Raw genomic sequence first — 27,147 nt, forward strand, 5'->3', positions numbered from 1 at the left:
TCATTGTTGGTAGGTGGGTTTATAATAACATAATAGTTGTACACAGTCAAGCCATATTACAACAGTTACACTTTGTACACATACATAAAAATATATACAATGGGCTCCAGAATTATTGCCGCCCTAAATAAAAAAGGCTGCACGTAATACACAGCATTAATAATAATGTATATTTTCTGTTCAAACATACATGAAATATATATACTTTTATTTCAATACATTTACTTTTCATGTTTCAATGTTTTTTATAAAGTTATCTCCTTTTTTCTGAAAACCACAGGTGCCAAAATGATTGGCACTCCTGATTATTGTAAATAAAATCAAACAAATTTAAATTAACAATACAATTTTACTTTAGTTTAGCTAATCTCAGTCTAAAGGAACTATATTGTGTCATTCCAACACTTCGGGTATAGAAAATGAGGTAACAAGCATGCAAAATCCCTTTGTCAACCATCAGGATGTGAAAAGCCAAAGAATTGTCAATTCAGAAGACACAGATGGTAACTGACCATCACATATCAGGTAATGGGTACAAAAACTTAGCACTGTAATTGTAATAATAAAAAGCAAAACATATTGAATGTTTGCAAACTTCGCAGGAAGGCAGCAAGAGTATGCAATGCATATTATCCCCACGGACAGTAAGGAACATGGTGAGGGAGGCAATAAGGAACCCAAGGATCGTAGTTTAAGAATTTTCCAGGTGTGTTTGCACATTTCTTTTTATTAAACTGGGGTGCCAATAATTGTGGACTTTGGTTGATTCCATTGAATCATTCATAAATGGTACTACTTCTTAGTTTACAGCACTTTTTGTGAAGATTTATTAGGGGTTCCAATAATTCTTGAGCCCAATGTATATACAAGATTATTCTTAAAAATAATCTTTAAAATAATCAAAAGAAAAATAATAAGTTGAATAATTAAAACATTACTACAGATGAGCAATTCGGATGTTTATGGAAATGAGTTATAAGATGCGTAAAAATGAACTGGCTCCATGAAAACCAATTATTGACGGAGCACATATTTGTACACACGTGCATACATGCTGTGACATCATTCTCAGATTTAAGTGATGAATTCTAAATATCCATCAACATACTGTCCTCAGTATGTTGATGGAAGCCATAATGCTGCCCTCAAGAGCAATCACGATTCAGTTTAAGATTTCATAAAATATAAAGAAAAAAAAAAATGACCGCAGTTTTCCATTCATATATCAACACCCACACAATAAACCTGGAACGAAATCCCACAGCAATGCATCATGAGAGAAGTTCAGCATTTGGCTCCTGATTTTGTGTTACACTAAACTAAATCAATGGCTTTAGGGCATAGTCTGCATCATGGCATAGAGTAGTGTCTTCTGTAAGCAGTCCTCATACAGGTTTTTCCATCACCACCAGGTTTACAAAGCAGCAATTTTACTTGCTTCCCTCACACCACTCAAATAGGCTCCTGTGACTGTCTGGGGGAAGTGTCGGTTTGTGGCCTAAGAACATAAATAGAGACTTAGATTGAGACATTAGACCAATTGTAGGGTAAAACAAATGTGATATTTTCTTCTTGTATTTGGATGTTAACGTTAATAAAGATTCCAACCTCTCCAGCGAAGAACACTTTTCCCTGCACTTCCTCAGCAATGATGTCATAGGCCTCGCCACTGCCCCCTGTCTTCACAAAGCTGTAAGACATCTGGGACCACACATCTTTGCTCCAGTGTGTCACAAAGTACTTCACTGGCTCTGGGACTTCCTGCACAAAATGAAGAAAGCAAAATAATCATTTTGAAGGTTTATTGATTATTGAGTATTTTCCTCTGCACTACCCTACTGCCTAATGATGAGGTCATTCATGTCACCTATTTATATATGAGCATCGGACCTTTACCTGTTCCTTAAACAATTCACGCAAGACTTTCATGCACAGGCTGGTCACTTGCTTGTCCCCCAGATCCTTGATAGTGGCCACAGCATCCCCAGTCATGACTGACAGAAGGACGCTACGCTTTCCCTGTGGGTTAGACAGACAGAACCATGGCTGACTGCTGATTTAGGCATTCATTCAAGAATTAATGTTGTGTATAGACTTTCATTACATCATTACATTATTGGCATTTGGCAGACGCTCTTATCCAGAGCGACGTATAGTTGATTAGCAGGAGACAATCCTCCTCTGGACAATGCAGGGTTAAGGCCTTGCTCAAGGGCCCAACAGCTGTGCGGATCTTATTGTGGCTTATTGTGGTTGGTGGATTCCAACCACCAACCTTGCCTGACCCAGTCATCTACCTTAACCACTACGCTACAGGCCGCCAGTAAAAGTCAGCATTTAAAAGTCTCAGTGTGCTATTATTAATTAAATAATGTCAGGGCTATAACAGGAGCAGTAAAACACAAATACAGTGGTGTGAAAAAGTGTTTGCCCCCTTCCTGATTTCTTCTTTTTTTGCATGTTTGTCACACTTAAATGTTTCAGAATCATCAAACAAATTTAAATATTAGTCAAAGACAACACAAGTAAACACAAAATGCAGTTTTTAAATGAAGGTTTTTATTATTAAGGGAGAAAAAAAATCCAAACTTACATGGCCCTGTGTGAAAAAGTGATTGCCCCCTAAACCTAATAACTGGTTGGGCCACCCTTAGCAGCAACAACTGCAATCAAGCGTTTGCGATAACTTGCAATGAGTCTCTTACAGTGCTGTGGAGGAATTTTGGCCCACTCATCTTTGCAGAATTGTTGTAATTCAGCCACATTGGAGGGTTTTCGAGCATGAACCGCTTTTTTAAGGTCATGCCACAGCATCTCAATAGGATTCAGGTCAGGACTTTGACTAGGCCACTCCAAAGTCTTCATTTTGTTTTTCTTCAGCCATTCAGAGGTGGACTTGCTGGTGTGTTTTGGATCATTGTCCTGCTGCAGAACCCAAGTTCGTTTCAGCTTGAGGTCACGAACAGATGGCCGGACATTCTCCTTCAGGATTCTTTGGTAGACAGCAGAATTCATGGTTCCATTTATCACAGCAAGTCTTCCAGGTCCTGAAGCAGCAAAACAGCCCCAGACCATCACACTACCACCACCATATTTTACTGTTGGTATGATGTTCTTTTTCTGAAATGCAGTGTTACTTTTACGCCAGATGTAATGGGACACACACCTTCCAAAAAGTTCAACTTTTGTCTCGTCAGACCACAGAGTATTTTCCCAAAAGTCTTGGGGAACATCAAGATGTTTTCTGGCAAAATTGAGACGAGCCTTAATGTTCTTTTTGCTCAGCAGTGGTTTTCGTCTTGGAACTCTGCAATGCAGGCCATTTTTGCCCAGTCTCTTTCTTATGGTGGAGTCATGAACACTGACCTTAACTGAGGCAAGTGAGGCCTGCAGTTCTTTGGATGTTGTTGTGGGGTCTTTTGTGACCTCTTGGATGAGTCGTCGCTGCACTCTTGGGGTAATTTTGGTCGGCCGGCCACTCCTGGGAGGGTTCACCACTGTTCCATGTTTTTGCCATTTGTGGATAATAGCTCTCACTGTGGTTCGCTGGAGTCCCAAAGCTTTAGAAATGATCTCAATTACTTTCTTTCTCATTTGTTCCTAAATTTCTTTAGATCTCGGCATGATGTCTAGCCTTTGAGGATCATTTGGTCTACTTCACTTTGTCAGACAGGTCCTATTTAAGTGATTTCTTGATTGAGAACAGGCGTGGCAGTAATCAGACCTGGGTGTGGCTAGAGAAATTGAACTCAGGTTTGATAAACCACAGTTAAGTTATGTTTTAACAGGGGTGGCAATCACTTTTTCACACAGGGCCATGTAGGTTTGGATTTTTTTTCTCCCTTAATAATAAAAACCTTCATTTAAAAACTGCATTTTGTGTTTACTTGTGTTGTCTTTGACTAATATTTAAATTTGTTTGATGATCTGAAACATTTAAGTGTGACATACATGCAAAAAAATAAGAAATCAGGACACTTTTTCACACCACTGTATGTAAAATGGCATGACAAGATCATTTTGTCTGACCTGTGGATCCATGTCATAGAACACACTGAACAACCCCCTCTTGTCAGGACCAGGTGGAACGTGCCCAAAACAGTCAGCACCTTGTATCTTGCTGTCCCAAAATCGGTAGGGAAACTGCAGGGCAATCTGAAAGTAAAGGATTTGTGTAATGCGTCACAGGTTCTATTTGTCGCCATGATTATTACCAAACATTTTCCATCTGCCTTTCACTCACCTTTTCAATGACCCCAGCACCAAGACTGTTAATAGCCTTCAGCTTCCTTTCAGGAAGTGGCGGGACAAACTGAAGCTTGTTCTTCTGAAGCAAAGCTAATGGGACTGTTACCAGCACCTGAAACAAAACAATTAATTTCCCTTATAGTGCCATCACAGAAATAATCAACTTCAAATGAGTGTTACCATGTAAACTGTGTCCATTGAAAACATGTTTCACACCTTGTCTTGGCAATAATGTAATGATGTAATGAAAGTCTATACACAACATTAATTCTTGAATGAATGCCTAAATCAGCAGTCAGCCATGGTTCTGTCTGTCTAACCCACAGGGAAAGCGTAGTGTCATTCTGTCAGTCATGACTGGGGATGCTGTGGCCACTATCAAGGATCTGGCTGTCTTACCTTTGGTGACTGAGGGTGAAAAATTGGTTAGTAAAGTATGCATGGTCAAATAAAAAATGTTTTTTTCTTACTTTCTGTGCTGTCCACTGTGAACCATTGGATGAAGTGACTTTGACCAGCTCACCCGAGTAATCAATAGCCTTAACCTACAAACCGTAAGGATAGTATTTATTGACACAAGATTAGCAGGAGAGCTACAGTGGGTAGCTAGCCAATGTTTTCAAGTTTAATTTATAGCATACATAATCACATTTATAGTCAATCATTAGAATGCATTGTAATATACATTCCATACAAGAATGCAGCACAATGAGACAAAATGAATAGAGTAAAAACACACTGGGGTGTTGAGGTGGATGTCAAGGCCCTCAGCCAGTTTGTTGAGCACTGTTGAGTACCCCTGTATCAGCATTGTGTGGTCTCCAGAGAACTGGGCAAAGAACTCATTGTGGTCCCAGGAGCGTGCTGAAACCTGGAGAATAAAGCAAAAAATATGAGATAATTTGATGTTCATTCACATAGTCATTTTCCATAGTGACAAATGATATATTATTTACATAAATATACAAATAGACAAATTTAATAAAAAGAACATCAAATGCCAACTGCAAGATACTTATAATCATGGACAGATTTTTCAAGACACCGGACCCCCTTCTGGTACCAGAGCACCTCAGGCCAAAGATCGATGATCGACTTTGTGGTCGTATCATCAGACATGCGGCTATATGTCTTGGACACTCGGGTGAAGAGAGGAGCAGAGCTGTCAACTGATCACCACCTGGTGGTGAGTTGGATCAAGAGGCTGCCAGACAGACCCGGTAAACCCAAATGTGTAGTGAGGGTGAACTGGGAACATCTGGCGGAGGCCCCCATCCACAAGGTCTTCAACTCCCACCTCCGGAGGAACTTCTCACGCATCTCGGGGGAGGCTGGGGACATGGAGTCCAAGTGGGCCATGTTCACAGCCTCCATTGCAGTGGCGGCAAGCAGGAGCTGTGGCCAAAAGGTCATCGGTGCCTGTCGGGGCAGCAACCCAAGAACCCGCTGGTGGACACCAGCGGTGAGGGAGGCCGTCAAACTAAAGAAGGAGGCCTTTTGGGCATGGCTGGCCCCTGAAGCAGCAGACAGGTACCGGGTGGCCCGAAGGGCTGCGGCTTCGACAGTCGTTGAAGCAAAAACCCGGGTATGGGAGGAGTTTGGGGAGGCTATAGGGAAAGACGTTCGGTTGGCCTCGAGGAAGTTCTGGCAAACCATCCGACGACTCAGAAAGGGAAAGCAGGGCTTGTCTCAGCAGGGGAGGAGAACTGCTGACCCGGACTGGGGATGTTGTCGGGCGTTGGAAAGAGCACTTCGAGGAGCTCCTGAACCCGAACAACATGCCCTCTGTGGAAGAGGCAGAGCCCAAAGACTCGAGGGAATCTGCACCTATATCCCTGGCGGAAGTTGCTGAGGTAGTCAAAAAGCTCCTCAGTGGCAAGTCGCCAGGTGTGGATGAGATTCGCCCTGAGATGCTGAAGGCTCTGGACATTGTTGGGCTGTCTTGGCTGACACACCTCTTCAGTGTCGTGTGGAGGTCAGGGACAGTACCTGCAGAGTGGCAGACCGGGGAGGTGGTCCCCATTTTCAAGAAGGGGGACCGGAGGGTGTGCTCCAATTATCGGGGTATCACACTCCTCAGCCTCCCCGGGAAAGTTTAATCTAGGGTGCTGGACAGGAGGCTCCGACCGACGGTCGAACCTCGGATTCAGGAGGAGCAATGTGGCTTCCGTCCTGGTCGTGGAACACATGGACCAGGTCTTTACCTTGGCGGGGTTGCTGGCGGGGTCATGGGAGTTCGCCCATCCAGTCCACATGTGCTTTGTGGACTTGGAGAAGGCTTTCGACCGTGTCCCCCGGGGAACCCTGTGGGGGGTACTGCGGGAGTATGGGGTACCGGGGCCGTTGTTACGAGCCATCCGGCCCCTGTATAACCAAAGTGAGAGCTGTGTCCGCAGCCTCGGCACAAAGTCAAGCACGTTTCCAGTGGGTGTGGGACTCCGCCAAGGTTGCCCCTTGTCACCGGTCCTGTTTGTGATATTCATGGACAGGATCTCAAGGTGCAGCCGAGGTGAGGAGAGTGTCCGGTTTGGTGACCTCAGAATTGCGTCTCTGCTTTTTGCGGATGACGTGGTTCTGCTGGCTTCATCAGACCGTGACCTTCAGCACGCACTGGAGAGGTTTGCAGCCGAGTGTGAAGCAGCCGGGATGAGAGTCAGCACCTCCAAATCCGAGGCCATGGTTCTCTGCCGGAAAATGATGGATTGCTCCCTCTGGGTTGGGAACGAGCCATTGCCCCAAGTGAAGGAGTTCAAGTATCTCGGGGTCTTGTTCACGAGTGAGGGTAGAAGGCGGATTACTGCTGACCGGACCGTCGTGGTGAAGAGGGAGCTGAGCCGGTAGGCGTAGCTCTCGATTTACCGGTCGATCTACGTCCCAACCCTCACCTATGGTCACAAGCTTTGTGTAGTGACCGAAAGAACGAGATCGCATATACAAGCGGCCGAAATGAGCTTCCTCTGTAGGGTGGCTGGGCTCAGCCTTAGAGATTGAGTGAGGAGCTCAGACATCCGGAGGGAGCTCGGAGTAGAGCCGCTGCTCCTTCGCGCCGAAAGGAGCCAATTGAGGTGGTTCGGGCATCTGATCAGGATGCCTCCTGGGCGCCTCCCTTTGCAGGTTTCCCGGGCTCGTTCAACTGGGCGGAGGCCCCGAGGTAGACCCAGAACCCACTGGAGAGATTATATATCTCTCCTGGTCTGGGAACGCCTCGGGATCCCCCAGGAGGAGCTGGAATGTGTTGCTGGGGAGAGGGACGCCTGGAATACCCAGCTTAGCCTACTGCCACCGCGACCCGACTCCGGATAAGCAGATGAAGATGGATGGATGGATGGATGGATGGACATTGACAGATTTTTCAAGACAATTTATCAAACTCATCTTAAAGGTTTTTGTGTTAAGACATTGTTACAAGACCATTGTAAATCCCTATCATTGAAAAAGGCTCAGTGACATGCTGACTCACTTTCTGCCTGTGTTTATAGTCCTTAAATTTGCGTTTCAAAATATACAGTTGACGGGCCGGCACTCTATACCAAAACATTGTTTAGCTGCACAATAATTCCAGCTCATTACATTTCAGCGTGTTCACAGAGAAGGGGGAGGGATTAACAGTGTTGTGGTTTGAAGGTGTTTGTTGCTGCTATTCCTCTCTTGACTGTTTGAAGTCCAAAATTACCTACTGTACCTTCAAGTGGTAATAAAAATATTTCAGGCTTAAAATCTCAGCATTTGTCCTGCTAACACAGCTCGCAATATTGTTCACTCCACTCAAAATACTATGTAAATCATTTAAATTTAAAAATTTAAAAATCATGCAGCAAAAGACAAGACTATTTCTAATTATTGAACCAGTTCTCCTCACATAGTACTTGCACTGGGAAAGACAGTGGACACCTACCTGGTCCAGGTTACTGCCACAGGCATACTCCAGGTTGCTCAGATGAAACTGAAGCACTTTCTCTTCCAGCTCGCTGAACTGGATCCCTGACTCCTGGAGGAAAGTTTTATAGACCTCCTGGATTTTTTCTATCCATAAAAGATAAAAATATGTAATAAAATAAAATGTGACAATAAAGTTAAAATAATTTGAATGCATTTTAATATTCACAACAGTATATACACACAGTATACACAGTTTGCCTTGTACTGTACCTCCTAGCGGGGTGTCTTGGTGTTGGGACTTGTCCTTCCTCCACTCGGACACCACATCCAGGATGGCATTGAAGTGGAAGTCCATACGCTTGTCTATGGCTGGGTCAGTGGTCTTCCCTCCCTCCTGGATCAGGTCACACCGGTCCCCCAGCTTGTGCATCTTTATGCCCATCTACACAGTGACAGACACCAAGAGGAATATCGATCCATATCAATCCAACAGATGCAAAGCATTCTCTTCACAGTTATTATTACTGCCACAGCAACAGCATAAGTGTGTTTATAGAAATACAGCAAAATCATGACACGGAAGCCTGGAATTACAGTGTTATTATACAGACATCGGCAAAACGGTGAGTGAGTGAAGAGTAAGAGTGAGAAAGGCTAACTGAGAATGTTGGGGTCCACACATGCAAAGTGGAGGAGAATCTGGCCAATGTCTATGGCCAATGCCTTTGGGATCAGATTGGAGGATTGATACATTTGTGGTGAGTGCAGAGCTGATTGCTGGGTCACAGCAAACTATACTTCCACAAGGACCAATGCCGTAAAGGCAACATCTCCACAGTCGTCGTTTTAACTGATTGAGCCCTGACAGGAGCAGCAAAATTAGGGCAACTAAAGTTAGTTTTCAAGGCAGAATTAGTGAAGGGTAGGATTCAGATAGCAGGCACATGCATAGTGCATAGCATGTGAAAGGCAGTTTCTATTGTCTGATGCCTGCCTAGTCTTAGTCTTCTAAGTGAAACCTGGAGCATGGACACGCCTGCTCACAGCACAGTAACGACCAGTTTGTGGGAGCTAATCACACGCTGCAGGTAATGCGATTCATGCGTAATTTATATTTTAATGGAGATTCACTTATGGCTGTGTTTGCCATTTTCATGATTATGATTTTATTTATACCGGATGAATAGCTTCTCTATGAAAAAAGTATATCATTTGTGTTCGAATCAACAATAATTGAACTTTTACAGTTCCTGTTTTGTTCTTTCTTTTGTAAATCAATGGTTCACAACAACAAAAAAGATTAGAGAATACAGATCTCTACCAGTGATCAGCAACTAGGAATCTAACCATTGTTTAAGAATATATTCTTTTAATTTCTACACATTACTTAAGTTGAAGTATCAGGTGTACAATAAACATGCAAGATAATTATTACATTGAATAATGATTCAGCTCCAACAGCAAAAAAATACTCACTTGCTCGCACATTAGCCCAATGGGGTTGTTGATACAGCCATTCACAATCTGGGCTCCAAGCCCCACTGTCACACCCAGCGATATGTCGTCCCAGACTCTCCCTCTGATGCGGTCCCTTGCCTCCAGCACAACCACCTGCACCCAAGAGACATGGAATGGTCCAGGCCACACGGGCACACTTTTTGAGCATCAGAATAAATGCAGCCATCACACAGCTTAGCCAGGACACCGGACAAGCAGGAGAGAGGCTGTCATGGGAACATAAATGTGCCAGAAGACTCACCACAATGCAAGATAAACAAGTCCAAAACTTGATGAAAATGATATTTATTTACAGGAACGGCAGTTGCCAGAAATATACTAAACATATTCTGGAATTTGCAGTCAGACTGCACCCAAAACCTTTGCAGTGATGATTTATTATCCCATTCCGAGCCTTGATCAGGAATGTTGAATACACCTAACAGGAGGATGAAGACAAATTTGTGACACCTATCAGTCAGGCAGTAACAAACTGCCCATCCTGCTGTGACTGAATTAGCATGTCTGTTGACTGCTGATCTCTCACTCCCGGCCGCTATTCTACCATTTTACTAACAGTATTATAATACTGATAAGATCCTTGGAATGTTTGGCCAGCAGATATATTGGCATCAGTGACAGATTTCTTACACCATACAGGCATGCAAGATTCCCAAAACACAGAGGTGCTCCTGCCCCTCCTCAAATACATCTTAATTAATTTGAGCTTACTACTTTTCTAACAAAATACTGAATGAAAAAATCTGTTAAATTTTGGATTAATTTACAGTACTGTGCAAAAGTTTTAGGCAGGTGTGAAAAAATGCTGTAAAGTAAGAATGCTTTCAAAAAAGAATAGAAAAGTTAATAGTTTATTTGTATCAATGAACAAAATGCGAAGTGAGTGAACAGAAGAAAAATCTAAATCAAATTAATATTTGGTGTGACTACCCTTTGCCTTCAAACCACCATCAATTCTTCTAGGTACACTTGCACAAAGTCAGGGATATAGTCAGGTGTGTGATTATAACCAATTATACGAAACAGGAGCTAATGATCATCAATTTAATATGTAGGTTGAAACACAATCATTAACTGAAACAGAAACAGCTGTGTAGGAGGATTAAAACTGGGTGAGGAACAGCCAAACTCTGTTCCAAGGTGCGGTTGCTGAAGACAGAAGTCATACACTATGGCAAGACTGAGCACAGCAACAAGACACAAGGTACTGCATCAGCAAGGTCTCTCCCAGGCAGAAATGTCAAGGCAGACAGGGGTTTCCAGATGTGTTGTCCAAGCTCTGTTGAAGAAGCACAAAGAAATGGGCAACGTTGAGGACTGTAGACACAGTGGTTGGCCAAGGAAACTTAGGGCAGCAGATGAAAGACATCATGCTTACTTCCCTTCGCAATCGGAAGATGTCCAGCAGTGCCATCAGCTCAGAATTGGCAGAAACCAGCGGGACCCAGGTACACCCATCTACTGTGCGGAGAAGTCTGGTCAGAAGTGGTCTTCAGGGAAGAATTGCGGCCAGAAAGCCATACCTCTGACGTAGAAACAAGCGACTCATCTATGTTCGAAAACACAGGAACTGGGGTGCAGAAAAATGGCAGCAGGTTCTCTGGACTGATGAGTCAAAATTTGAAATATTTGGCTATGGCAGAAGGCAGTTTGTTCGCCGAAGGGCTGGAGAGCGGTACAAGAATGAGTGTCTGCAGGCAACAGTGAAGCATGGTGGAGGTTCCTTGCAAGCTACATTTCTTGGGGCTGCATTTCTGCAAATGGAGTTGGGGATTTGGTCAGAATGGTCTCCTCAATGCTGAGAAGTACAGGCAGATACTTATCCATCATGCAATACCATCAAGGAGGCATCTGATTGGCCCCAAATTTATTCTGCAGCAGGACAACGACATCAAACATACAGCCAATGTCATTAAGAACTATCTTCAGCGTAAAGAAGAACAAGGAGTCCTGGAAGTGATGGTACGGCCCCCACACAGCCCTGATCTCAACATCATTGAGTCTGTCTGGGATTATATGAAGAGCCAGAAGCATTTGAGGCTACCTAAATCCACAGAACTGTGGCTAGTTCTCCAAGATGTTTGGAACAACCTACCTACTGAGAGTTCCTTCAAAAACTGTGTGCATATATACCTAGAAGAATTAATGCTGTTTTGATGGAAAAGGGTGGTCACACCAAATATTGATTTCATTTAGATTTTTCTTGTGTTCATTCACTTCTTCTGTTCATGCATTTTGTTAATTGACAAAAAATAAACTATTAACATTAAGCATTTACAGTCCCCTCCAAAAGTACTGGAACAGCAAGGTCAATTCTTTTGTATGTGAAAGACTGCATGTGCAAGTAAGGTACTATATATACTAATAGTGAGAATGGCATTTACTGTTTGTTGGTTATGCATTTAAAGGCGCTTTTCTGCGATCATAACATCGAATACTGCTGTGCGGCCGGGTGCACGGACATGAGGGTGGCCTTCACTGGGAGCAGCAGGCAACTGCATTGTCTTCATTTATTGTAGTTGTGCCACTGCTGAACCAAATGAACTGATAAGCAAAGTGATTCATAATTTCCACCACTATAAGAAACCATCCATACTGACTGTTTCCGGTTCTACAGTATGTTTAATTCAGGATTTATAAATATTGTTAAGGATGGGAGAATTAACTATTAACCACGCTGAAGGTTTTGGACACCCGTTTCTGAGCTGCACTGTTAGCTTCAGTTCACCTGCATGCCAAAATTCTTCAGCTGGCGAGCTGCAGCCAGGCCAGATGCTCCAGCACCGATTATGACCACCTTCTTCTGCAAGAACAAACCCACAAAGCTTCAGTCTTACTGCTGTTGTCGTCTCATATACCATACTCACACCAGCATACAAAAAGCACACAGTCAAGAATAGAGCAGCGAAACCTCACAAAAGCGTCCCAACTGCAACAGATGTAACGTACATTGTGGTAGTGACTTGGCAGGAGGGGCTCTTTGACTGACAGAACTCCGGTGTTGATCAGGCCCTTCCTGGTCATGAAGTAGAGTACTCTGTCCACCTCCTGCACGCAGCGCACCCGAACCAGGCCTCGGACAATGATGTGAGGTGCACACTTCTGAGGGGTCAGCACTTCCTGCACAGCAGAGGAAGGGACTCTCACTATCACTTTTGCACCAGGACATGAGATGTACACTTTCTGCAGACTTTTTGCCTCACTAGAAAAGCAACACCGAAGACAGGTTAATACAAAACCAGGGAACTGAAAAGAGAATAACATTAAACGTTAACAATGATTCATGTGTTCAAAAGTACTTTTTATTGAGAAAAAGCGTTTGGTAATGTGGATGCATTATACAGCACTGAAATCCTCAGCAGTGTTCTACACCGTATTCTATCTTAATAATTGTATTCCATCTTAGCTTCCTAAAATGAGCATTTCCCATATGAACTTGTATGAACTGTAATGTTTATGAAAAGGCAACATTGATCTGGCATTTTAAGCACTTTTATTTGCATTTTTAATGAGTGCAATACCACAAGCACCTTGCATTTGCAATGACTAATTTATTTAAATTAAATATATGAATTCTTGTTGAGTTCTGATGCAGACAGTTTGAATAAACTTTGGGACATTGTGGTGTAAATTGTTGGCAACTTTTTTGGAGAATTAGAAAATGATGGTACACCTTAACACCACCATCACAATTATTTCTGCTAATACAACTCTTACTATTTTAAGTATGAAACAAATAGGAAGACTTGGTGTACCTTGCAGTCTCTGTGCCAGGAGCCCAATATGAGGTTGCGCAGGGCCAGGTACATGGTGGGGTCACGGGAGTACTCTGGAAACTCATACAGCTCATCCAGCTCCATCATGTCAGGCCGCACACACAGGGCCTTGCCACACTCGTTAGGCTGGTAAAAGGGCTGGAAATATGGGCACAGCCCTGGGACTGAGGACAACACACACAGACACAAGTATTTTTTTTTTTATTTAAAAAATACAGAGATCTGAGATAAGGGCTACTAAAGTTAATTCAATTTAGAATGTAAGACCATAGGTCTAAGGACATAAACAGAATTGACTTCCAATTAAATTACAAAACAGGGGACCTCTATACAGTATGTACAGTAACACAGGTACCCTGTTAACAGTACTTGCTCCTACTCAGTGCTCTATGCTCCAAGGAGCACAGGTGCTCCAATGTAGAAAAATGGAGGAGAACATTACTGCATCCCAATTAGTGGATGCGCAACAAAATTATTCTCCAGTCAGCTCACATCCATTTTCTGGAGCAAATGCTCCTAAAATGGGAACACTGTAGCCCTGCTATTCAAGGCACTGGGCCCACTGCACTCTTACTTTGGGGCTGGGTGACCCTGCAATGCTCCGCCTTCAGCTCGTTCGGTGAGAGGTTACAGGGGGAGCTGGAGGGGCTCATGCCCACACAGTCTGGGTAGTATGCGGTGAGGAAGGCACTGGCCGGGCTGTCCTTCAGCAGGGGGGGGAGGATCAACATAGAGTGCCACCAACTGTCAATCACTTCAGCCACCCGCTGAAGGAGATACAAGAAGACACATGAGTCGACAGGCCTTCACAGTACAGGCTCTCTCAAGACAAATCACAGCACCACAATTCATGTTAGGGAAGAAAACTGCACATTTGATGAGGACTCATGTATCAGTTTGGTTCGCTGCATGTTAAGCTTGTATTAAATAAAAAAATAAGATGGCATGCACTCACTCACCAGGTCTTCTGGTTGGGAACACTGGTCTGGCCCTTCACTCTAAAATGATACGGGAAACCATGAGCGTGAACAGTAAAAACCATGAAATAACTGGAATCCCCCTTCTACCTGCCGTCACAGTACCTTGACATTATTCAACTTCATCCCACAGCGGTATGTTGTTGCTAACGAGGCAGTGAGTTGGATCTCCTTGGTCAGCTGTCTCCATTTCCCGCAATCTTGCTTGGTGCACTGGACCTGGAGTGGAATAAACACAATGGAAAAAGTGCATTGTTTGGCTTGACTCTCCAGCCTGTGTTTCCCAGAAGGTCATTGTTATATTCATAAGTTTTGCCCCATATCTAGGAAACGGCTATAGTGACGGTGATTTAAAAAATGCCCTCACACATAATTTACCATTAACCATTTAATTGAAATAAGCTCAAGTCAAAAAGCTTGACAGGGCTCCTTTAAAGTACCAATATGACTCATTATGAGGAAATGCCATACACAGTAGGGAATGAAACATCTATAAAAACAAAACAAAAATATGACTTATGAAACTACTGTTTTTTAATTTACGTTATGCTTTTGACAGAACATTTATTATTATCAATGCTACATTGACTTTTTTTAAAAAGGTATAGATCAATTTAATGTATATGCATCTTCTGGAGGATCATGGTTTCATCTCTCATTTAACATTAGATCACATGCATGAGTGATTGTACAGGGCAACTGTGGTTGCATAGAATAACATTCATGGAGAGGATCTGGCACAGTTTCTTAATTTTATAATATGCATAATTTATTTTTATGCATATAGTGGTGTGAAAAAATGTGGGTGCCCCTGGACAAAAAGCCTTTTACAATTAATATCTATGTGAAAAGAAGCGAACCTGACTTCTAAATGGTACAAAGTTAAACATGACACATTTCTTCAGATTTTAGAGCAAGATTATTTTTTATTTTAACTGTTTACCATTTCAAAAAAAAAAAAAAAAAAAAAAGGCCCTGTACAAGTTTGGGAACCCTGTACAAAAGTTTGGGAATATTTCTTGGTCTTCCAGACCTGCCTTGACCGCAACCATTCCATTTATCTTCCATTTTCTAATAATGTTTCTGACAGTGGAAAGGAAGGAATCCATGGTTGTTAACACTAAACAGAACAGCCACTGCACTTTAGAAGGCATGGAGTTACTTCAGAATAAAAAGTTCAGCACAGGAATTATATTCACCTGACTGGTTGAAGCCCTAACAAGTAAATCGCCTGGGTCTGCGCCTTGATAATCATCTTCTTAAAAAGTAAGAATGAATAATCCAAAACATTTCCAAAGGGGCCTTTTCCTTTTTAAATTTTTTTCTTTCCCATATAAATTACAGCAACCTGAACTCTAACAATATAATCGCTGTTGGAGCCAGAATGGGTTATGGTTATTGTTATTAATTATCGTGATGAAAAAAGCTCTTATGAAGAACAGATAGTCCAGAGGATCTCCTTTAAAGACAGGAATTAAACTGTCAAGTTCATGCATTTTATTTGAGTCATGGGTACTTGTGGATCCTTTTCTTTGTGAGTGTGTTGTTGTGCTTACACCCCCATGTGCTCCTGTACCATGTGACATGAAGTCATGGCGTGTACCTGAACGGGCAAAAAGATCAAATGGCTTGATGGTTGAAGTCTTGGGTGGTCTACGATCTTTAGTGACACCTACTGGAGCTTTAGTTTCATGTGTGATATACTTTGTGTCCAAAGGGACATAATAAATCTGATGGGGATGTATTGTCTTTTTGCGCACAGATGCATCGGCTGTTAGAGTTCCATGTGTTATTCTCTCCACAGGTTCCTTTTGAGTGGTCATTGCTGTTTCATGAGGAACAGCCTCCACAGTGGTACTGTCCAAAATAGCTGCAGGGTTGCGTGTATGCCTGGGTCATCTTAGTGTCCTCAAATTCATCCTGTTCATCACTCTTTTCCTGTTGAAATGATTGTTGAGCCAATCCTGTTTCCAAATACTCATTCATTTGATACATTTTTTCTGTTCTTTCAGGCACAATCTGTGACATTTCAAATCCCTTCAGAATGCTTAACTTTCCATTTGAGTCTCCAATTCAAGCTTCTCCTTCTCAGCTCTGAGCTCAGCTTCTTTTTTCTCAAGCCGTTGCTTCCTTTGAAGCCTCTCAGCCTTAGCTGCCAATTCAGCATGTTCACTTTCTAGATGCATTTTAAGAGATGATATTGATGATTTTCATGACTTCGTGACGTCGTGATGACACCTTGGAAACACTGTCATTAGGCAATAAAGCTCTGACAGAATCATTTAAATCATTCAAGACTTTGTATGCTTTGAGAAACTCATTTTCCATTTTTGATTTAACCTTTTATGTCACATTTCATGTTTGTCATGTCACGTTTTATGTTTAGTTATTGTCTTGGTTATATTATTGTCATGTCACGTATCACCACGTTTTTATGTCATGTTATGTTATGTTTCATGTTGTTGTTACGATTTAATTGTTAGTCTTGCCATGTCTTGTTATTTAGTTTATTGTTATATTTCGCAAACTTGTTATGTCACAATTTCTGTTTCATGTTACGTTGTACTGGTCATTGATTAGCATACACTTTTTCACGTCTTTCTGCAAATCTTGCATTCCTGCTTTCTCTCTCTCCCTTTCAGTCACTCACACCCTAATTGTTTCAATTTCCCTTGTCTACTTCCTAATCTACTAATGCTAGATCAGGATTGGGTAATACTAACATTCTAATCATGTGTTCATGTTACCTTACATTTCTTGTGCATGTCATTTACTAATTTACTAATGCTAGGGCAGGATAGGTTTATTACTAACAATTACTAATTACCTCATTAACTTGTCAATCCTCCACACCTGATTTCCATTCTCTTGCTACTCTCAAGCTAATTGTCTACACCTGTCTTCACCTGCATATAAAAGCTCAGTTTCAGGTCTTGTCTTTGCAAAATTGTTGCCTCCTGTTCGTCAGTGCATCTTTTGAGTGCTTTTGTCAAGCCATTGGCTACCCATTAAGATCCAAGCCTGTTTATTGACCAAAGATTATTGACTTCTGTTTTGTTGACCATTGCCTGCCTGTACCACGACTTTGCCTGCTGTTTTTGCACTTTTGCCCCGCGGAGCAGAGTTCGGTCTTGACTCTTGCACCGTCATCGACCCAGAGCCTGCCTACCGCCCGCCTGTACTTCTGCCCCGCTGACAGCTTTCCTGGCTACCGGACTTTCATGGTGTACCGATTACGAGACTGCCTTCTCCCTTGGTACTGCGCTTTGGTTTTTTGCCTGGATTTTTTGTGTATGAACATTGCTTGTTTTTTGACCACGCTCTCTGGATATTCCCCGAATAAAGCCCTGAGTGGACTTTATTACACCACTGTTTCTGAGTTGTGCATTTTGGGTCCAACCCCCCACGAATCGGTCTCATTTTCAACATTACATGCATTCTTCATTAAATCAGTGATTTCATTTTTCTTTCTGGTCAAGACACCCAATTTGGCACTTCTAGATCCTTTTAGCTATGTCAGCCGCTCAGTGTGGGCGGTGTCAATATCATCCTCCAAACTTCTGAACCTGAGCAAACTTTGCACTCTCCGCATTTTTATTGTTGTGATTTGTTTTCAATTCCAACAAAGAAGTTAAACAATGCACTCGTTTCACATGCCTTTCCTTTTAAATCAAATCATCCTCAACATCAACTGAGACTTCGTAGTCGTTTTACACCATCAGATTTTAAAATAAATTTGTTGTTTCATTCATTCGTTGTCCGACAATGGGGAACACACAACTTTATCAATTAAATGATGTCAGTGCACTTCACGGATGCGCATCCAATGAGCGGAGCAGATTCAACTCATTCAACTCTCCATGGTAGGCCAAAATAGTAGTGTCTGATAAATCTTCAAAGCAAGCAATCGTAGCGTTACTGCCAGCGACCAATTCCAGTAACGTTCCTTAAACACATAAGCAAGCATTGCGTGCCAGGTTTTTTGACAATTGTAAAAGCGATTTACTAGTCCAGCCTTAGGATGACGCGCTTCAAGTGCTATATCAATTGTCGGATGATTTGTGGTTATAACAAAAATATTTATTGTAGCTCGACGATGAAATGGATTATGGTTCCTTGAGTTCAGATGGTCCGGGCAACATGGAGGTGCAAATAGTTGGATGATGATCCTATTCCAAAACGTAGTGCTTGCCGCGGTCAAAAAACTTTTTAGCTGCATGTCTTGCCAACTAGCCTGTTCAACAAGGGAACGAGACTGCTTTTAATTAGTGACCAGTTGAGACCCTTATCCAAGTATGAGGTAGCAATTTTGAGTTCGTCACCAAAGTGCTTCTTTAAGAGTTCCTTTGCTGCAGCATAGCCTCTGTCTGGATGCATATATTGGCAACTGCGCACCAGTTATCTTGGTTGTCCCAATGTGAACTGCTCTAAAAAGAACAGTCTAACCTGGCTGTTCTCAGTTTTCCTTTCAATGCCATGTTCGAAAGCTCTTATGAAGAAAAGTGATAAGGTGATTCATACATATGCTTTTATGGACCCAGGAAGCTCTGCAACATTCTGCACAGAGTCCTTACTCAGACAGTTGCAGACCACAGGAAGCAGAACAAGTATTCTGTTGAGAACCATGAACAAGGAACAGGTCATAAAGACGTTCATGGTGACTGGTATGGAAATCAGTGGTCTTGAAAGCAATGAGTATCTGGAACTCCCTGAGGTTTACTCACACACTGTGATTCCTGTGAAAGCTGAAAATATTCCCAATCAGGAGGATGTAAAGCAATGGCGTTATCTCCATGAAGTGAAGATTCCACAAATTAAAGCGGAAGTCGGTCTGTTGATTGGGAACAATGTTCCTAAGGCTTTGGAGCCATGGATGATAATTAACAGCCAGGGAAATGGTCCTCATGCAGTAAAAACCACTCTTGGATGGACAGTCAATGGGCCGCTCAGAAAGGGCACTGGGAAGGTCATCACAGCAAACAGGATCTTTCTGATGAAGATTGAAGAGTTGCTACAACAACAGGTGAAACATGATTTCCCAAGAGCGCCAGCATGAGGAGCGCCAAGAGATGTCTCAAGAAGACCATGCATTCTTGGAAAAGGTTTCTAACTCAGTAAAGCTGAATGAAGGGCACTACAGCATTGGGTTGCCTTTGAGAAATGACAAAGCTGAGTTCTCAAACAACCGCTGTCTGGCTGAGCAAAGAGCCATAAGCTTGAAAAGGAAACTGTTAAAGAACACAACATTTCATGAGGAATACAAAGGACTCATGGCTGACAATCTGAAGAAAGGTTTTGCTATCCAAATAACACCGACGGACAAGCAAGAAGAAACCAAGGTGGGAAAGACATGGTATATACCTCACTATGGGGTGTATCACCCAAAAAAGCAGAAGTTAAGTGTCACTCAATTCTCGGTGTCTCGGTGGCACAGCCTGTAGAGCACTAACCGCATACTCATTGCGAGCCGCGATGTCAGCGGTTCGAATCCGACGGTCCGACATTTGTCGCATGTCTTCCCCTCTCTCTCGCTCCCATTCTTCCTGTCTCTCTATACTATATACTGTCCAATAAAGCTGAAAAAGGCCTAAAAAAAATCTTTCTTGTGGTGGCCTGATGGAGAGCTGTGCAAAGATCTTGAGGATTACAAGATGGTTGTACACATTTTTGGAGCCACATCATCTCCAAGCTGTGCAACTTTTGCTTTACAGCAATGTGCGAGAGACAACATTGGCAACTTTGACACAGAGGTCATACAGACAATGCTCAGACATTTTTACGACATTTAGACGACTGTCTAAAGTCTGTAAGCTCTGAGCAAGAGGCCATACTGCTCACTAAAAAACTCATCAGTCTGCGTGCCACTGGTGGTTTTAAACTGAATAAATGGATCAGCAACAGCAGGTTGTTGCTTCTCTCCATCCCAGAACAGACCTGAGCACAAGAGGTAAAGGATCTAGATCTGGATCAAGATGCACTGCCCATTGAAAGAGCCCTTGGGGTACAATGGTGTATCCAGTCAGATTCATTTGTCTTCAAAATCCAGCTTCAAGACAAACCACTTACCAGGCGAGGAATTGTGTCTATGGTGAGCTCAATATACGATCCTTTGGGTATGTTGGCACCAGTCATCCTCTCCGCAAAGCAGATACTACAAGAGCTATGTGGGTTAAAGCTTGCTTGGGATGATCACATACCTGAAAACTAGGTCAACCATCTCCTGTGTAGGTTAACTGACCTGTCCCAACTGGAGAAATTCAAAGTTAGGAAATGCTTCATGCCTGAGGATTTTGGTAGCCTCATTTCAGCTCAGCTCCATAACTTCTCAGATGCGAGTGAAAGCAGTTATGGCACAGTCTCCTACCTAAGACTTCTGGATGACAATCACAAAGTTCACTGTGCATTTGTTATAGGCAAAGCAAGGGTGGTGCCATTAAAATCCATCACCATCCCAAGGCTTGAGCTAACAGCATCTACTATGGCTGTATGAATGGATAGAATTCTGCAGTCAGAACTTGAACTTGCCTTCAGTCTATTGGACAGATAGCACATCTGTGCTTAAGTATCTGAGAAATGAAACCTCTAGATTTCACACAACAGAGTGTCCAGTATCCGTGCTGCTTCTGATGTTACACAGTGGAGGTATGTCAGTGGCACTCTGAATCCTGCTGATTGTGCATCAAGAGGATTATCAGCCACATGTTTCCTGAATTCAGTGTGGATCCAAGGTCCTGAATTCCTGCAACATCCAGAAACCGAGTGGCCTCGATGTCCAGAATGCACATTGACACAGGATGATCCTGAAGTGAAAGTCTTCACTGTAAGTGTTGTTCCTGTGGATGAATCTGTAAATACAGTCATGAAATTCATCACTTACTACTCAGTGGCATCGTCTCCGAAAGGCTGCAGCGTGGATGTTGACGATTAAAGGAGCACTGAAAGGAGCCTGCAAGGAAAAGGAAAAGAAGGCTGCTCATGGAAAAGGAAAAAGAAATGACAAACACCTGCTATCCGTGGAGGATATACAGGTAGCTGAAAACGCCATTATCCAATTTTGTCAGTCAACAGACTACAGTCTCTGAGAAAAGGAATGCCTGTGAAGAAGAACAGTCACATACATAAACTTACCCCAGTTCTTCAGGACAAACTAATAAGAGTTGGTGGAAGGTTGGTCAAGTCTGCATTGCCTCATGAAGCTAAGCATCCAGCCATTCTGCCAAGAAACCATCACGTAACAACTCTAATTATGAGACACGTTCATGAAACCATAGGACACAGTGGACGGAACCATACCCTGTCTCGCCTGAGGAAAGGTATTGGATACCAAAGGCAAACTCTGTGGTCAGGGCAGTGATCGCAAAGTGCGTCCACTGTAGAAGAGTGAGTGGTGTCAGAGGTACACAATACATGTCAGACTTACCCCAGGACAGATTATTACCAGATGAACCTTTCACAAATGTGGGTGTAGACTTTTTTGGCCCATTTGAATTAAAGAGGGGGAGAACAACTTTGAAATGGTATGGAGTTATCTTCACGTGCCTGAACATCAGAGCCATGCACTTGGAGGTAGTACATACACTGAATACCGACTCCTGCATTAATGCAATAAGAAGGTTTGTAGCAAGACAAGGCACTGTCAAGACCATGAGATTTGATAACGGAACCAATCTCATAAGAGCAGAACGAGAATTGCAAGAGTTTATTCAAGATCTGGACAATCTCAAGATTCATTCTACCTTGCTTGAGAAAGGCATATCATGGACGTTCAACCCACCTGCTGGGTCACACCACGGTGGAATATAGGAGAGGCAAATAAGAGCAGTCAGACGCATTCTTGGAGCTTTAGTACGGGAACAGACTCTGGACGAGGAGGGATTGACCACATTGCTATGTGAGGTTGAAGCAATAATTAATGACAGGCCCATCTCTAAAGCTTCCAATGACCCTCTGGATCTGGAGCCTCTCACACCAAATCACCTCCTTCTCCTTAAAGGAAAGCCTTCACTGCCACCTGGAGTATTCAGCCTAGAGGACTGTTATGCCAAAAGAAGATGGTGCAAGTACAGTACATGGCAGACCTCTTTTGGAAAAGGTGGACAAAAGTATACCTGCCAGAACTGCAAGAAAGACAAAAGTGGACTAAGAAAAGGAGAAATTTTGTTGCCGGTGATATTGTCCTTATAATAGATGACACTGCTCCTCGAAACTCATGGGTCATGGGCCGAATCACACAAACTCTGCCTGACAAAAGAGGATTCGTGAGACAAGTACAGGTGCAGACCAAGACCAGCACCTTAACCAGGCCCATCACAAAGCTCGCCCTGCTCCTTGAAGCCCCAGAATGAAGAGTCCTCTCTCTATCTCTTTCTCTTCTTCTTTCTTCACCCCCCCTTTCTCTCTTTCTTTCACATACTATTTTACATTTGCACACATTGCACACATCATGGACTGCGAACTCTTTTTGTGTTTTTTGAAACCAGAATTTTTGATCACATTTTTTTAAGGACTTTATGGACTTTATGATTGATGTTTTTCTAAAATAAATAAAAAATAAAAATAACAAAAAAAATTCTTGACTTGCATGATGTAAATATGTAATATATGAAGTGTGATCTCAAAAGAAATAAGGACATGTTTAGAATTTTGGCTGGCTCCTATAAATGTTTGTTTTGTAATTGTATTTTGTAAGAGTTTGAAAAGGTGGGTTTTGAGTCTGCGTCGAAATAGGGGGAGGGATTCTGCTGTTCTGACAGTGGTAGGCAAGTCATTCCACCACTGAGGAACCAGAACGGAAAACAGGCGTGAACGTGCAGCTCGACCGCCAGGTGCACGTAGAGAGGGAACCGTAAGGCGACCAGAGCTGGCAGACCGGAGTGGTCTAGCTGGGGAGTAGGGAGTGATCAGGGATTGTATGTAAGGTGGGGCAGTCCCCTTAGCAGCCTGAAATGCCAACACTAGGGCCTTGAAACGGATGCGTGCGGCAATAGGAAGCCAGTGGAGGCCAATGAGAAGCGGGGTGACATGAGCCGACCTGGGCTGACTGGTGATCAGGCGGGCTGCAGCATTCTGGACCAGCTGGAGGGGCTTGATGGCACATGCTGGGAGACCGGCTAGGAGGGAGTTGCAGTAATCCAGGCGGGAAATGACGAGCGCCTGGACTAGGAGCTGGGTGGCTTTCTCAGTCAGGAGATGACAGATACGGCGTATATTATACAGAAAGAACCTGCAGGTTCTGGCAGTGGAGGATACTTGTGGAGCCAGGGTGAGGCAGTTATCAAGAGTCACCCCAAGATTCTTTGCCGTACGGGAGGAGGAAACTACAAAGTCCTCAACAGTCAATGAGAGGTCGATTGACGGAGAGGACTTAGCAGGGATGTAGAGAAGCTCAGTTTTGGCAAGGTTGAGCTTCAAGTGATGGGAAGTCATCCACGCAGAGATATCAGCCAAGCAGGCAGAGATCCGTGTGGTGATTTGGGTGTCGGGGGGGAAGGAAATGAAGAGTTGGGTGTCATCAGCGTAGGAATGATAAGAAAAGCCGTGGGAAGAGATAACAGAACCAAGAGACATGGTGTATAGCGAGAAGAGGAGAGGCCCAAGAACCGAGCCCTGCGGGACTCCAGTTCGTAGGGGTTGAGGGTCGGAGACTGCGCCCCTCCAAGTCACCTGATAGGAGCGACCAGAGAGGTAGGAGGAAAACCAAGCGAGGGCAGACCCTGTGACACCCATCCCAGACAGCGATGAGAGCAGAATCTCATGGTTGACTGTATCGAAGGCGGCCGACAGGTCGAGGAAGATGAGGACAGAGGAGAGGGATTTGGTTGGGGTCATGGAGATTGTTCTGGAGAAGATAAGTGGACAGTTGGGAGCAGACCGCCCGTTCCAGAGTTTTAGCGAGAAAGGGTAGAAGAGAGACAGGCCGGTAGTTGTTCAGGGCAGAGGGGTCAAGAGTTTTTTGAGCAGGGGAGTGACTCTGGCTCTCTTCAGGGAAGATGGCATGGTGCCGGAAGAGAGGGAGGTGTTGATTAGAGAGGAGAGAAAAGGGAGAATGTCATCAGATATAGATCGTAGGAGGGGAGAGGAGATGGGGTCAAGAGGACAGGTGGTTGGGCGGTGGGAAGTAAGGAGTTTCAGTGTGTCGGCGTCAGAGAGGGGAGAAAAGGAGGTTAGGGAGTTGGGGAGGGTAGGAGGGTCAGCAGGGGTGGAGGGTTGGGAGAAGGAATTGCGAATAGCATCGACCTTCTTTTCAAAGAAGGAGACAAAGTCATCAGGTGTGAGTGATGAGGGGGGTGGGGGGGGGGGGGGGGGGGCAGAAGAGAGGAGAAAGTTGAAAACAGTTTGCGGGGATTAGAGGCGGCCGCGTTAATTTTCGAGTGAAAGAAGGAAGATTTAGCTAGAGAGACAGAGGAATGGAAAGATGGTAAGAGGGCATGGAAGGAAGCTATATCACTGGGGAGACAGGACCTTTTCCATTTTCTCTCCGCCGCCCGCAGTTCAGTTCGGTTCGGACAGCTCGTAGAGCATCAGAAAGCCAAGGACTGGGGGGGGAGGCCCGAGCTAGTTTGGTGGTGAGGGGACACAGAGAATCAAAGGAAGATGAGAGGGAGGACATGAGAGTTGTAAGACATGCAGCTAAAAGGTTTTTTGACCGCGGCAAGCACTACGTTTTGGAATAGGATCATCATCCAACTATTTGCACCTCCATGTTGCCCAGACCATCTGAACTCAAGGTACCATAATCCATTTCATCTTCGAGCTACAATAAATATTTTTGTTATAACCACAAATCATCCGACAATTGATATAGCACTTGAAGCGCGTCATCCTAAGGCTGGACTAGTAAATCGCTTTTACAATCGCATATAGATTCATTGCAACAGACATTTAAACCAGGGGTGCCCAAATCTTTCGGGGTCCACATATAGCTTGAGTTAGCTGCCAGACAGACTGCACCACACATCTTGCCAGAATGTTGTGTTAAAATGATTGGCCCAACCCTTTACACCATCTTTACATATTGCATCATTCAGCTTCATTCAAATATAACTTAAAACTGTTATTCAAACCAGTGTTGATATAGTTGTCTTTGTTTGTAAGATAAATACAATTCTGTACTTGCATGCTAGGTATTCCATTCCTTTTCATCACAATATATTTAAAGACCTCAAAAATGTGGTAATCTGAAATTTACTTTACAACTGTTGTGATATTTCCATAATGAAACAGGAAGCTCAATATGGAGTTGTTGTCCTCACCCAATATGGAAGTTGTTGGTCAGCCATGAAAGCTTTGAGACTGGGCTCACTTTTCCCATTGCCTGTCCACACCCTTTTCCAGTTGGCATACTTCTCATAGCCATCTTTATGACTTAAAAACAGAACCAGGAAAACAGATTGCATAAAATTAGTCAAGATAGGGGGCAATTAAAAAATCTGGCATTTAAATACCGCTGTCTACCATGAGCAATGCAAAAAAAAGAATTTCCCCAAGCCAAACATTAAGGTGACTTCAATAGGTCAAAATATACTTTGATTTGCTGCCAAATGCATTGGTTATTTACTATTGTACAATAATAGGACCACTGTTTACTATACCTTCTGTAGTAGTGATCAAAGCATTCATTGCAAAAATGCTCTCCACAGGACAGATGGTACCATCGGGATGTGTAGCCATTTTTGGCACACCTGAAAGTGTTGAGGAAAATAATGTTTTCAGTGACCTTGTGAGAGTTCACTTGATGTTGCACTAGATGATAGTTAATTATCACTGACTGAATGATAAGCACAGACCTTTCGGATGCACTGGCAAAGCACACTGGGTACGTGGCCGAGCAGCCGGCCTTCTCACATTTCCTGTACTTCTTCTCAGACTGGTCCTCATCTTCCTCTGTGTCTGTTACTTTCCTTTTAGTCTGATACAGACATGCCTTAGAGGTTATAATGCACTTTTGTAACAGCCCTCACTCATTTTGTGTAGCATTACTCTTCACTGTCACCAAAACCGAAGGTTACAGTACCATGTAATAGCCTACTGTCGAAATGTACTGTTAATGTTATAAAGACCAAGAATCAAGATACATGTGTGACAGAAGTAACAAAAAAAACATGTGCATCTACCTGACCCGGAGAGTTACTGCAGCGCTTCACTCTTACGTTGATCTGTCTCCCAGATGAACGGATCAGCTGGTTCTCGGCTGTTGCCGATTCAGCCACAGCGGCTCTCTTCTTGGGCCGCACCCGTGCACCAGACACGGATACGGGACACTCTGTTCGATAGATATTATATTTATAAAACGTTTGCCAAATTATAGAACAATTTAGGGGACATTATAACACCACAGGATCAAATATCAGACTGACCGGTAGCACACTAATTGACCTGAAAGCACAGCTATTGTACAATCAGCCTAGCTGGGTAGATTATCTGTCACGTTTACCTCGAAAGATAAATCCATTATTGCGAACGGGAATTCTTGAAGTTAGGACACCACAATTATCTTCAAGTGCCAAGCTATTGCACTGGTTATGTCCATAGCGAACAATAGTAAAATAATAAAACAACCAACCTGCATCTGAATGCATTAAAATGTGGTTTTGTTCCTCTGTTGATACAATGTTCATCTATGAGCACGTAGCAACGCGTCTCGCGAGAAAAGTATGCAGGTTCCCAGACCGAAACTATAGAACAATCATTTTTATTTTTCTGTGAGTTTTATCCATAGATTGTATCTAGCAGTATGGAGCCACATTAAG

The 27,147-nt window shown here is 43.2% G+C and overlaps 1 protein-coding gene across 2 annotated transcripts; it reads right to left on the minus strand.

The window, feature by feature from the left end:
• Nucleotides 1–27,147, minus strand: LOC133137847 (lysine-specific histone demethylase 2). 2 transcript variants are annotated; one of them, XM_061256230.1, is made up of 21 exons: nt 26,961–27,147; nt 26,512–26,660; nt 26,185–26,306; nt 25,990–26,079; nt 25,651–25,762; nt 14,504–14,617; nt 14,381–14,419; nt 13,996–14,188; nt 13,401–13,585; nt 12,595–12,765; nt 12,374–12,448; nt 9,604–9,738; nt 8,398–8,569; nt 8,144–8,271; nt 4,988–5,119; nt 4,719–4,793; nt 4,244–4,360; nt 4,030–4,155; nt 1,897–2,019; nt 1,609–1,761; nt 1–1,498 (listed from the first exon to the last, which is right to left on the minus strand). In XM_061256230.1, the coding sequence occupies exons 1-21, from the start codon at nt 27,013–27,015 to the stop codon at nt 1,415–1,417; spliced, it is 2,550 nt and encodes an 849-aa protein (XP_061112214.1). In that variant the 5' UTR covers nt 27,016–27,147; the 3' UTR covers nt 1–1,414. The 2 variants fall into 2 exon arrangements, with proteins under 2 accessions (XP_061112214.1, XP_061112213.1); XM_061256229.1 differs by having other exon boundaries at nt 26,185–26,321.

The sequence above is a fragment of the Conger conger genome, chromosome 9, assembly GCF_963514075.1.
Source record: "Conger conger chromosome 9, fConCon1.1, whole genome shotgun sequence".
Classification (NCBI taxonomy): Eukaryota; Metazoa; Chordata; class Actinopteri; order Anguilliformes; family Congridae; genus Conger; species Conger conger.

Excerpts from the sequence above, each read along its gene's own strand:
- LOC133137847 (XM_061256229.1), bottom strand. The coding sequence starts at position 27,015 with ATGAACATTGTATCAACAGAGGAACAAAACCACATTTTAATGCATTCA. Across the intron at positions 14,189-14,380 it reads GTTCCCAACCAGAAGACCTG|CGGGTGGCTGAAGTGATTGA; the intron begins GTGAGTGAGTGC and ends TATCTCCTTCAG. Across the intron at positions 8,570-9,603 it reads TTGGGCTAATGTGCGAGCAA|ATGGGCATAAAGATGCACAA; the intron begins GTGAGTATTTTT and ends GTCACTGTGTAG.